Raw genomic sequence first — 12369 nt, 5'->3', positions numbered from 1 at the left:
GATACACTGCATGGAATGGCGCTGTGGGGAATAGGGATCCAATGCCCATAGGATTTGCGCTCTTGATATTTTTCTGCGAATCGAAGAGTGCCGGATTTATTCTTCACCGAGTTGACAGCGGCATTTGGAGCTACATCTGGTTGCTGCTGTTACAGGTAGGTACTGAATGCATGACTCAGACATTTACAGGGTAGTTGTTGTCTACCACAAACTGGCACTCATCTGAACTGGTACAGGTTGTGTCTCTATAATCAAGGAACTTTTAGAGGCAAAAAAAACGCAATGGGCTCATGACGGCAGGAAACAGCAACAAGCGGAGATTCTTGGCCTACCTTAGTCATACATATTATCTTGCATGGAGACATGTGTAACAAATTTGGACTGTAAATGAAATGTTCAGCTTCCATGACTTAGGCCGGGGTCACACTTGTGTGTGTAATGAGGCGCAAGTTTCTCGCTTCAATACCCGGCACTGCCCCTGGCGGTTCAGACGGGAGCGTTTAGCTACATAGAAATACATGCAGCCACACGCTCCGGGTCCCGAGTGCTGGCGGCAGTGCCGGGTATTGAGGGGATAGACTTGTGCGCGTTTATCGCATTACACACACAAGTGTGACCCCGGCCTTGGTGTGATGTTAGACCATTAGTACAGTAGTTCGTTACTGACTGGTAACAGTACGATCTGTCTCTTGTTGATGGGCAGAGCTGACAGCAAGTAATGCCTACCCATCATACTACATTGGAACCATTCTTTTTTTTTGTCGTCAATTTACAAGATTTCCAAAACCAGAATTCCAATAAGATAAAAAAATATCTAAATGAAACATAAAAATAGAAAACCCATACGTACCCCAATGTCACTATTTTCCTAGATTTTTCTATGCACATAGCTTGGATTTCAGCACTGAGGAGGTCCGGCTGTCTGTCTTCTGCTTTAGAGCTGGATGGTGTCTCAGGACTTCCATTACCTAGAGATCGTGGTGATCCATGTCTGCTGCTGTTCTTGTTACTGTTGTTACAGGCTGAAGATATGACAACTTTGTATTAGGACATTGAAAGCTATGCAAATTAGCTCTCTCCGGAGGAAAGAAACTCTCCGAAGTGCCACCTATTGGAGCCAGCTTCCTACAAGTCCATGTCTGACGACCCTTCTTGACTAGAGATATTAGCCCATCTATGCAGAAAGCTCATTTGTATATTATGACCTATAGATCATTGCTATTAATTGTCCATACTTAGCTGCACCGCCCCCTAACTTATATAGGAAGCTGAAATGTATTTATAATATGGAGCCTACTGATTGCAATAAGTTTGCAGAAAAAAAAACTAACAACTCTGACCGAATCCCCTTTTTCAATCAAACACAGCAACAGGGGAGCATGAAGAAAATAAAATGCATTATGCGAAATTCTTCTCCATCTGCGACTATATACATTAATTGGGGAGTACTGTGCAGTTTATACTAAACCCGCATTGTTCAGAGAATAAACCCATATGTTAACAGCTAAATAACAATCTGTGCATGCATTTCTATAAGCTTCAATTATATTAACATTATTAGAACAATAGTGAGGATGACAATATTTCTTAATATTAGCAAGCCAATACCTTCAGAGGAAACCTGAGTGTCGCCCTTTGCACGATGGTTGGTGTCCCCATTGTCAACCGCTCGCCGTAAGGAAAGACTTCCGGCTCTTTCATTGGTCCGTGAATGCTTGGGGGAATTGCATTTTTTGGTGGATGCTGGAAAGATTAAATAGTGAAATTGTATTTAACATGATTTATACAGCCACACCCTGCAGAGAGCAATTTTGACTTATGTGGGCAACCAGTTGCATAAAAGAACAAGAATTAGGGAAACCCCATTTAAATGTGAATGTCTCCTAAGGCCTCAGGATCAGTACAATGTCAGATCATCTATAGGCAAGGGCCACAGAGCTCTGGCGAGTGATGTGGTTTCTTCATTGGGCATGAGGCACAGCACTATACACTATGCTGTGGCTGTGCCTGGTACCGAGCTCTCACTCAAGTGAATGGAACCAGGATGTAATACCGCAGTCCCTTCTATCAACTGATTAATGGGGGTTCACTGAAAAAAAGTGTAGAATTGTATGCATGCAAAAACAGGATTTTTGGTTGCTTACCGTAAAATCTGTTTCTCGGAGCCTTCATTGGGGGACACAGGAACCATGGGTGTATGCTGCTGCCACTAGGAGGCTGACACTATGCAAATAAAAAAAGTTAGCTCCTCCTCTGCAGTGTACACCCCACCGACTGGAAGTAGGATATTCAGTTAGTGAAAAAAGCAGTAGGAGAAGTAACATGTTAAAGATAGAAAGTCAAACTGTGACAATATAACACAATAAAACAGAGCTGTTCAACTTGGGAGGGTGCTGTGTCCCCCAATGAAGGCTCCGAGAAACAGATTTTACGGTAAGCAACCAAAAATCCTGTTTTCTCTATCGCCTCATTGGGGGACACAGGAACCATGGGATGTCCCAAAGCAGTCCCTGGGGTGGGAACAGCAGAAAAAAACTCCATTCAGGTCGGAGAACTTACCACTGCCGCCTGCAAGATCCTTCCGCCTAGGCTGGCAACTGCCAAAGCGTAGGTATGGAGCTTATAACATTTGGCAAATGAGTGAATGGAACACCAGGTTGCCTTGCAAAGTTGTAGGGCAGATGCCCCATGGTGTACCGCCCAGGAGGCGCCCACTGCCCGGGGCAGAGTGAGTCTTAATCCCAGGAGGAGTCACTCTGTTCCTGACCTGGTAAGCCTCCAGAATAGCAGGTCTGATCCAGAGAACAATCATAACCTTGGAGGCTGGCAGGCCTCTTGGCGCACCGTCTGGAATGACAAATAGACGGTCCGTCTTCCTAAAGAAGGTGGTCCTAGACAAATAGATCCTCACCGCCCTGACCAGGTCTGGCCTGTTCAGCGAACGCTCCAGAGAATAGGTCGGAGCAGAACAAAAAGGTGGGAAGGACGATCTTATTGAAGTAACAAGGAGGACACCACCCTGGGAAGAAAAGGCGACGATGGCCGTAAACTACCTTATCTTGGTGAAGAACCAAGAAATGGGGCGACAGGAGAGAGCCACCAACTCCGAGACGCGCCTAATGGAGGTGATGGCCACCAGAAACGACACCTTGCAGGACAAAACAGACAGGCCTCATGGGGAGGTTCAAGGGGGGGGAACCCCACAGCCTCCAGAACAAGATTAAGCTCCTTGGGATCCACGAGAGTCCGGTACAAGAGAGCTGCATGCACCACTCCTTGAAGAAAAGTTCTGACCTGAGAACGGGACGGATATATATCCTTGTACCGTGATAGCCAGTAGATAAAATATTTGGAATTGAATTAGTCTATGCCTGATGAAGAGGCCTGAGAAGTCTCGAAGGTTTGCAATTTGCTACCATCTTTTCAGTTAGCCATTAAGAGGTATCAACCACCGAGGTCTCTCAGATCTAAATATCTGACCTGAGAACGGGAAGTCAAGGACTTCTGAAATGGGACTTCAGAAAGAGAATGGAAAGCGTTGCTACCTGACCCTTTAGAGGACTAAGGTCAAGGCCAGCATCAAGTCCCGCCTTGAGAAAAGGCCAAATGGAAGGATTCAACAGCCAAGATGTTAAATTGAGCAACCAAGAACTCTGGTGGCAGATCGGTCCTTGGGACAGAAGATCTGGCCTGTCTGGGGCCTCCAGAGGAAGTCCGCGAGGAGATTGGCGATCTCAGCGAACCAGAACCTTCTGGGCCAATCTGGTGCGATCAGAAAGACCGGCACCCCCTCCGCAATGATCTTCAACAGCCTGGGAAGAAGGGAAGGGGAGGAAACAGATAGGGAAATACAAAATGCGACCCAGGAATGGCCAAAGCATCGGTCTCTACTACAAGAGGGTCGCGGACCTGGAAATAAACGGTGGAACCTTCCTAAGCAGTCGCGACACCAAGAGATCCGCGTCCGGAGATCCCCATCAAAGGCAAATTTGAAGGAAGACCTCCCGATGCAGGGACCACTCTCCTGCCGAAAGGCCCTCGTGGCAGAGAAAAACACCGCGGCCTAGTTGCCAACACCGGGAATATGCACTGCGGATAGTGCCGGAACCGTCGCCTCTGCCCAGAAGAGGATCTTGGATACCTCCGCCATTTCCAAGAGACTGATTCCCTCCATGGTGTTTGACATATGCCACAGCCGTGGCATTGGACATCTGGATTCTGACTGGCAGACCTCTGAGAACCTTTTCCCAGTGACTCAGGGACAGAAGAATGGCCGCTATCTCAAGGATGTCGATCGGCAGAGGGGAATCTTGCTCCGACCAACGCCCCTTTAACTGATGGATTGTGGGAAACCGTGCCCCAGCCGGGAAGGCTGGCGACCGTCGTCACCACCTGCCATGGGCGAGAAGGAAGGACCGGACCTGGGGAATGAGAGGGGATGACAGCCACCAGCTGAGAGACCATTAGAATCGGACGGAAGGCCGAATCGGACGATCCAGAGACAGCACCAACCTGTCCCACTGAGAAAGGATGGCCTACTGAAGTGGAACAGCGCAAAAGGGAACGCTTCCGATGCTGCCACCATTCGTCCCAGGACCTTCATTGCTGAACGGAAGGAAGGCAGCCGAGGGCCTTGCAGAAAACTCCGTCCTGGAGAATTGCCCGTTTCTCCTTGAGAAGAAAAAAATAACAAAAAACCCTCAACTGACAGGTGTCGAACAGCATGCCTTAGAAGACGAGGCACTGACTCGGAACAAGACAAGACTTTGTTCTGCTGACCAGCCACCAGAAACGGGACAGGGAGTCGGATGATTGTCACTCTCCTGGGCCTGAAAGGGGGGCGGAGCCTTGATGTCTTCGAGGTACGGAATGAGCACTAGGCCCGTGATCCTCAAAATGGCCATAAATGTAGCCATGATCTTTATGAAGACACTGGGTGCGGTCGCAAGACCGAGTGGCAGGGCGATGAACTAGAAATGACTCTTCTGCACCACGAAACGCAGGAGACACAGGTGTGCTGGGAAAATCAGAACATCGAGATAGGCTTCTTGGATATCTATGGAGAACAGGAATTCCTGTGGTTCCATGCAAGCCAATACTGAACAGAGGGACTCCATCCTGAAATGCCGCAGGCAGAACCTTTTGTTCACTAACTTAGGAACCAGATGGGTCGAACTGCGCCGTTGTTCTTCGGCACTACAAGCAGGTTTGAATAGAAACCTGTGAAGCGTTCCTACTGAGATGGAAACGATAACCTCCGAACAAAGAAGAAAGGCAATGGACACAAAGAAACCTGGGATCAGATTAGGATCTTGTAGAGGGTGGGATTCGAAGAAGCGATTCCGGGGCCGCGAAGCGAACCCCATCTTGTATCCAGAGGATACCACCTCCCTGACCTCGACTGAGGCAAGCCAAACATCCCTGCAAAAAAGAAAAAAACAAAACAGACGCCCGCCCAAACTGGGAGGAACACTGGGCCCTTAGCACGAGTTATGCCAAGGAAGATCTGCCAGGTCTGGGCCTGGTGGACCTACCATGGGAATTGAGGGAACGCCAGGAAGGGGTAGGCTTGAAGGAAGCCTTTTCTCTAGCCAGGCGAGACCGCGGTCTGTGCTAGCCAGAGGAATATTCTGACACCACGAACCAGCGAAAGGACAAAAAGGGAGCTGAACTGCCATATCAGGGGAGGCCAGCGACGCTCGTGCCTCCCGTTGCGTCCTTAATAATTTGTTCCAGCATGTAGTCAAAGACGGGCCCCCTGGAAAGGGAGGCTGGTAAGGGACTTCTTTGAAAACAAGTCCACCTGCCATGTCTTGAGCCAAATATTCCGCCAGATGGTCACCATATTGCTGGATACCTGAGCTGCACAAGACACGCATCTAGGGAGACAGCTACCAAATATTTCCCTGCATAGGAAATCTGGTACGTCAGGTCGGCCAGCTCCCCCGGAAGAGGTCCAGCCGTGGTACCCTTACAAGGCTGTTTGGTCCATCTAGCTGTGGTCCTTGAGACCCAGGTAGAGGCAATGGCCGAGGCACAAAGCAGAAGCAGCCACTTCAAAAGGCTGATTTTTCCAGCGATTCTATACTTGTATCCTTGGAATCCATGAGGGATGCTGCATTAGAAAAGTCGAAGGACCATGTTGGCGGACAGTCTGGGGACCGACGAGTCCGCTGCCGAGAAATCAGTCCAGTTAGCAATGAGCTCAGGGGAGAAGGGATATAGGATGCCGAGACGCTTCCCTGTCTGAAAGCATCTGGTATGGTTCACCTTTCCCCTGGCAAGTACCACAACAAATTCAGTGTGTAGAGCAAAGACCTTGGAAGTTGGTTTTGACCGTCTAAACGAAACCGCCTTTTCTGCGGGTTCCGTAGATGTATCCATGATGCCTAAGGTCTGGTTGACTGCAATAATAAGGCTTTGCACCCTATCACTCATGCTAGAGGCCTGTAGTGAAACAAAGTCTGAATCTTCCTCTGAAAACATGACCGAGGACGCCCGTCTGACTCGGGAGAGGAGGATCTGGAAGAGGGATCTCACCGTGCCAGACCGGAGGGCGAGATGGATCGGGAAAAGGACAGAATTTCGCTCCTGTCTGGATCTCTTGTGACCTGTGTTGAAAAGGCCGGATGGAGAACCCTGTGACCCACTGGCAACTGCGGGGGGCTGGGAGGGACAATCTGTCAAGCACGGACACCAGGGACGTGACATCCTGGTGAAGTCCGCCACAGACCGAGACAGAAGGAAAGCCCACCCAGGGATAGGGGCCTCTGTCTCACCCGGGGTAGGAACTCCTGGCCGGTGGGTTCATGATGAGCAGACCCATTAACTGATGCCAGAACATTAGGGAATAGGAGAGCCGAGGAGAGTGTCGGGCTGCAGAGCAGCTACTCACAGTAGGTGCAGTCATCCTGTATTCAGCTCCAGACTGTAGGGCTGCTGTGCCAGGAAGAGAAGGCTCCACAGGAAACAAGTACAATCTGGATCAATAGGAAAAATGGCAGTCACAAGAGGGTGTCCAGGTCCAGGAGTGAAAAAGCGCACACTGCAGGGACACATGCTGAAAAGCCTGCTCTGAGACAGGAAAAAGGGGTGGAGCTAAATCGCGGGACCAGGGGGCGGAGCCAAGTGCCGGGGGCGGAGCTAAGTCCCGGCAGGAAGGAGCTGACTAAGAGCTAGGTGGGAAAAAAGCCCGCCCGAAAAGCAGGAAGAAGAGGGGCGGAGCCAGCCCTGCAGCTAGGCCCGAGTGAAGCCGGGACCTAAATTAGAGCTGGTGACCGCCGGAGGATGGGGGAGCGGCGCAGAGGATTGAAAAACGCTGCAAAACAATGCCTGCAGCCCCAAATACCCGCAAAATTAAAGGGGAAAAGACCCCCGATGCCCCACTCTGCAGCTAGGCCTGGAAGAGGCCGGGACCTAGATTACATCCCATGACCACCGGAGCACGGGGGAAGTGTTGAGGAAAGCCCTAAAACTGCTGCAAAGGTAACCTGAATTAAGGGGCCCACTATTAAAATAAAGGAATTTTTTTTTTTTTTTCTTCTTTCCCGATCTTCTTATCTCTGTACCTGGGGGGAGAGAGAGAGAGTACCTCCCCATCCAAGATCGGACGTCCGATAATCCAGCATAGTGGGACGTCCGTGTCTCCTCGAACAGACAGGCTCTGGTGGGCGAGTGGGTGGGAGACGGAGGCAGGCCCGGGTCTGAATCACCTCAACACGCTTCAGTGTTAGGGGCTGGGGTCCTGCCGACCAGACATATGAGGATACGGGGTGGCAGTACACGCCGTACTCATAGTCTCTTTGTGGGACTACAGGTGTGACTGACCACCCTGTATCCCTCCGTGGTACCTGAAAAGAAACGACGCACATTGAGGTAGATAAGGGTCTAATGAAAGACCCGTGTCCACCTCCTACTGACACTAAGCTAAACTGAATATCCTACTTCCAGTCGGTGGGGTGTACACTGCAGAGGAGGAGCTAACTTTTTTTATTTGCATAGTGTCAGCCTCCTAGTGGCAGCAGCATACACCCATGGTTCCTGTGTCCCCCAATGAGGCGATAGAGAAATACGAGCATGTTCACATTGGCTATTAAACAGACAAAAACCTATGTTCAGGGTATATGTTTATTTCTTAGGTTTTGATTAGTAAGGGTGCCGGTGGATGCATCACCACCACACAAGGACAGTACACCACCCTATAAAGGTGACCTGAACTTTTGGAAAAGGATGAGGAGAATATAGATTTGAAAAAACAAACAAACCAAAAAAACACTACACCTCCATAAAGTCCCTACTAGTGATGAGCGAGTGTACTGGTTGCTCAGGTTTTCCCGTGCACGCTCGGTTTATGACTGCTCTGAGATTAAGTTTTCATCTCGGCAGCTGAATGATTTACAGCTACTAGCCAGGCTGAGTACATGTGGGGGTTTCCTGGTTACTAGGTAATCCCCACATGTAATCAAGCTGGCTAACAGATGTAAATCATTAAGCTGCTGCGATGACAACTAAATCTCCGAGCAATCAAATACTCGGAGGTCACCAGAGCGTGCTCGGGAAAACACGAGCAACCAGTGCACTCACTCATCACTAGTCCCTACCAATCCTATTCCAAGCGTACAATGGTCCTCCATGATTCTTCATTAACTTGGCCACAGTGATGAAATGGTGATGAAATGATGAACGACAGAGGCAGCTGATTGATGAAGTCAATATGGACAGTACATCATCACTCTGGTCTTCAGTCATATGTGGACTACATCAGGTCATTGCTGAAGCAACGAAAACACCAAATGATGGAGGAACTTTCTTTTTCCAGCTTCAGTAATTTTTCAAAAGGATGGAAAATCCCTTAAAGGCCATCACAATATTACACTCATTCTTAGTGGTTCCAAGTGAAACGCCAGCATACATTTGAAAGAATAAAATATACTTTCAACTTATATATTTCAAGTATATTTTATACACTTAAAAAGGAAAAATAAAGAAATTGCAGCATAAGAAGGAATTTAACATTATTACTTTTATTTCTGGCTACTAGGATAATATTCTGCAGAGTGCAATTCTTAAATATGGCAGAATTGCCTATGGTCATTAGTAACCTTTGCTTTTAATTTTTTTTCTACAGTCGTCTATGCTCACTTAAATCTATTTATTACAGTAATCATTACTCTTTTGTATGAAGAAATTGCAGCAAAAGTAAAGAGTGGGCTAGTATTTAAATTTGACTTTAAAAGGACTGTCAATTTAAGACAATTTGAGAAAAAAAGTTATACTTTGTCATTTGTACTTTACAATGAATAGATTATATATACATACACTGTACATACAAGGTTGGACATACGGACTACGATGGAGGTGGGAGCCCAGGTCCACATTTTGGTAAGTACCTGATAGAATGAATTGGTTGGCGGGAGAGGATGCCAAGAGGGGGTGGGAGAAGATGTTATCAAAGACTTAAAATGAATGGGGTAGGGGACACATGACATGGACTCAGACTATGAGCACACATTCAGGATTTGCATATTCTGATGAGTTGGCAGGACATTTGCTGCATAAAATATGCGTTTTTGACATTTGTTTTTGTTGCATATTTTTCCCCTCATTAGTATAGGTGAAAACAATGCAAGAATTGACATGATGCAGATTTTAATCTGTTGAAAATCTGTAAGGAAAGAAAAAAATCATCAAATGTGTGCATATTTCAGAAATCTCTTTTGGACTTGCTGTAAAACACTGTAGATTGTCTGCAACAATTCCTTGCTGAAAAAAACCACAACAAAAACGTAATGTGTGCACATAGCCGTAAAATGAAACGGAGACTTTATTGGGTGTTTGAAATTATAGTTAATGGGGGGGTCACAATACTGGCTTACCAATTTATATTTTGAATGATGCGTGGCTAATAATGCATATTAAAGGTGGGTTACATTTTTGTATTCAGGGGCTCAGTGTGGGAGGTTTTGTTATTCAGGAGACAAATGTATAATTACAATAAATGTGACCTTGGTATTTTCAGGGCTGTGGTGAACAGTGACAAGATGAATTGTGGCAAGAAGTGGTCAGCATAAAGGTCTGACCAGATGGAGAACAAAAAACATTTCTTTATTCTGTATCTATACTGTATGATTTGGAGTAATTCTATTATTATTGTCACATTTGTGTGATATGTCCTTGTGCTGCCAGATTTCTATTTCTTTTATTCATTTTAAATGGGACAGCACACAGACTCAGCGTTTCATAAACCCATTCACATATCCATGAAAATCACATGAGATCTGTGAAGCGCATATCATGTCTTGTATATAGTGTACTTTCTTGTTATATACAGAGCAGTCCCTTAGTATATTGTGCAAGTTCATTTTTATATATAGCGCCATCCTTAATTACATAGGTTCAGCTTACCGTTCCCTTACTATGTAGCATCCTCTCTGGTCTTATGTACAGAACCTTCCATATCATAGTATCATCACTTGTTATGCATATCACTGTCCCTTACATAGAATATTCTCATCATAGTCCTCTCTTGCAAGATATAAAATGACTGCTGATTGAGCAATATCTGACCAGAAGACCAGTTTATCAGCCTCCTCCATTAAAAAAGAAGAAGATTTAGCCTATTCCTTCAACAGTCATTTCATTTTATATCTAATAATGGAGGACACTATGTAGTAAAGACAGGGTTTCGTGTAAAAAAAAAAAACAACCAAAAACTAACAAGAACACGCATTGTAAGGCATGGCGCTATATATATATATTGTCACGCTCGCGCCCTGACTGGTGGGCGTGAGCTCGGGGGGTTTGTGGCCCCACTGTGCCACAAACCAGACTACCCTGGAAGGGGCGTGACTATGACAGCTGCCTGGGTTTTCACTGGAGCCTCTGATGGTGAGGACAGGCTTGTGCAGCAGGCAGCTGCCAGGTGCTACTCCAGGGTGGTGTCTGGCTGTGGCTGCTGATCCCACTTGGGAGACAGGAACACCAGGATTGGTGCGGGCATTAGGCAGGACTGGCAGAAGAGCACGGCTGGAACACAGACGAGCAGGCTGGCACGGCTGAGACACAGAGCCGGCAGAGACACGGCAGGGAACTCAGGGCTGGCAGAGACACGGCAGGAAACAGGACTGGCTAGGACAGCAGGAACACAGGACTGGAAGGCAGGGCAGGAACGGCAGGACTGGCAGGTTGATGTGGTGTATGAATCAGGCTGCACTCAGATGACACCCGAGTGCAGTCCTATTGTGAGTGTGATGAAGGAACAGGTAGGGACCTGTACACACAGAAGATGCAGGTACGGAAACAAGCCAGAAGGAAAGGAGAATGAAGGAACAGGTAGGGACCTGTTCACACAGGAGGTGCAGGAAAGGAAACAAGCAGAAAGGAATGAGGTATGAAGAAACAGGTAGGGACCTGTTCACACAGGAGGACCAAGTAACAAGTAGAAGGTGGAACTAAGAGAAGAGAAGGAGAAGGCAGAGCCGCAAGAGGCGGAGCCAAGAGCGGAGACGCTGGAGGCGGAGCCAAGAGCGGAGACGCTGGAGGCGGAGCCAAGAGCGGAGACGCTGGAGGCGGAGCCAAGAGCGAAGACGCTGGAGGCGGAGCCAAGAGCGGAGATGCTGGAGGCGGAGCCAAGGGCGGAGACACAGGAGGCGGAGCCAGATAGTACCGCAAAGAGCGGAGCCACAGAGCAAAGCCAGAGAGTGCGAAGCAAGGTCTGAGTGCAGAGCCGCAAGAGTGCGGAGTGTAAGCAGACAGAAAACACAAGGAAAGAAAGCAGGGAAGGAAGCACGGACAAGGAGACCGAGAAAAGACAAAGTACAGACAAGGCAATAGAACAAGACACAGGGACAAAGACACAGGGACCAGGATATTCTGCCTCCTGGAGGGCGGACTACAAGAACAAGGCAAAAGCACAGAGAAAAGCTCAGAGGGAGTAACTCAGAGCAAGGCCAGGCAAACTCAGCAGCTAAACACTAACTGAGCTAACACATTGCACAGGCCCAGAGCACAGGGTGGAGCTGCACTATATACAGGAGGTCTCTTGGTAATTGGTCAGGAACTGATTGGACAGGTGCACCTGATTCCTATAAGAACCAGAGAGTTCAGGCGCCGGCCCCCTATACACATAGCCATGAGGCATGCAGAGAGCAGAGACACAGAACATGGAGCTGGCATTAAAGAGAAAGCACATCATGGCCTGGAGCAGTGGGTAAGATTGTGTGAGGGATGTGAGGCCATGCTGTGATGCCAGCAGAGTTGTTACATATAATATATATATATATATATATATATATATATATATATATATATATATATATATATATATATATATATACATACATACATACATACATACATACATACATACAT

The 12369-nt window shown here is 47.5% G+C and overlaps 1 protein-coding gene across 4 annotated transcripts in view; it reads right to left on the bottom strand.

Annotated features, from left to right (window-relative positions):
* Positions 1–12369, bottom strand: part of TRIM37 (tripartite motif containing 37) — a 218767-nt gene that overhangs the window by 35528 nt on the left and 170870 nt on the right. For all 4 annotated transcript variants that reach the window (XM_069757342.1, XM_069757340.1, XM_069757341.1 and 1 more), the window contains exons 20-21: positions 1609–1743; positions 851–1022 (exon numbers count right to left, since the gene is read on the bottom strand). In XM_069757342.1, coding sequence (XP_069613443.1) covers positions 851–1022; positions 1609–1743 — 307 coding nt within the window. The remainder of the gene's footprint in view (positions 1–850; positions 1023–1608; positions 1744–12369) is intronic.

Source organism: Ranitomeya imitator, chromosome 3, assembly GCF_032444005.1.
Source record: "Ranitomeya imitator isolate aRanImi1 chromosome 3, aRanImi1.pri, whole genome shotgun sequence".
Lineage (NCBI taxonomy): Eukaryota > Metazoa > Chordata > Amphibia > Anura > Dendrobatidae > Ranitomeya > Ranitomeya imitator.
The sequence above is the reverse complement of the archived record's forward strand: the minus strand, read 5'-3'. Positions and strand labels throughout refer to the sequence as shown.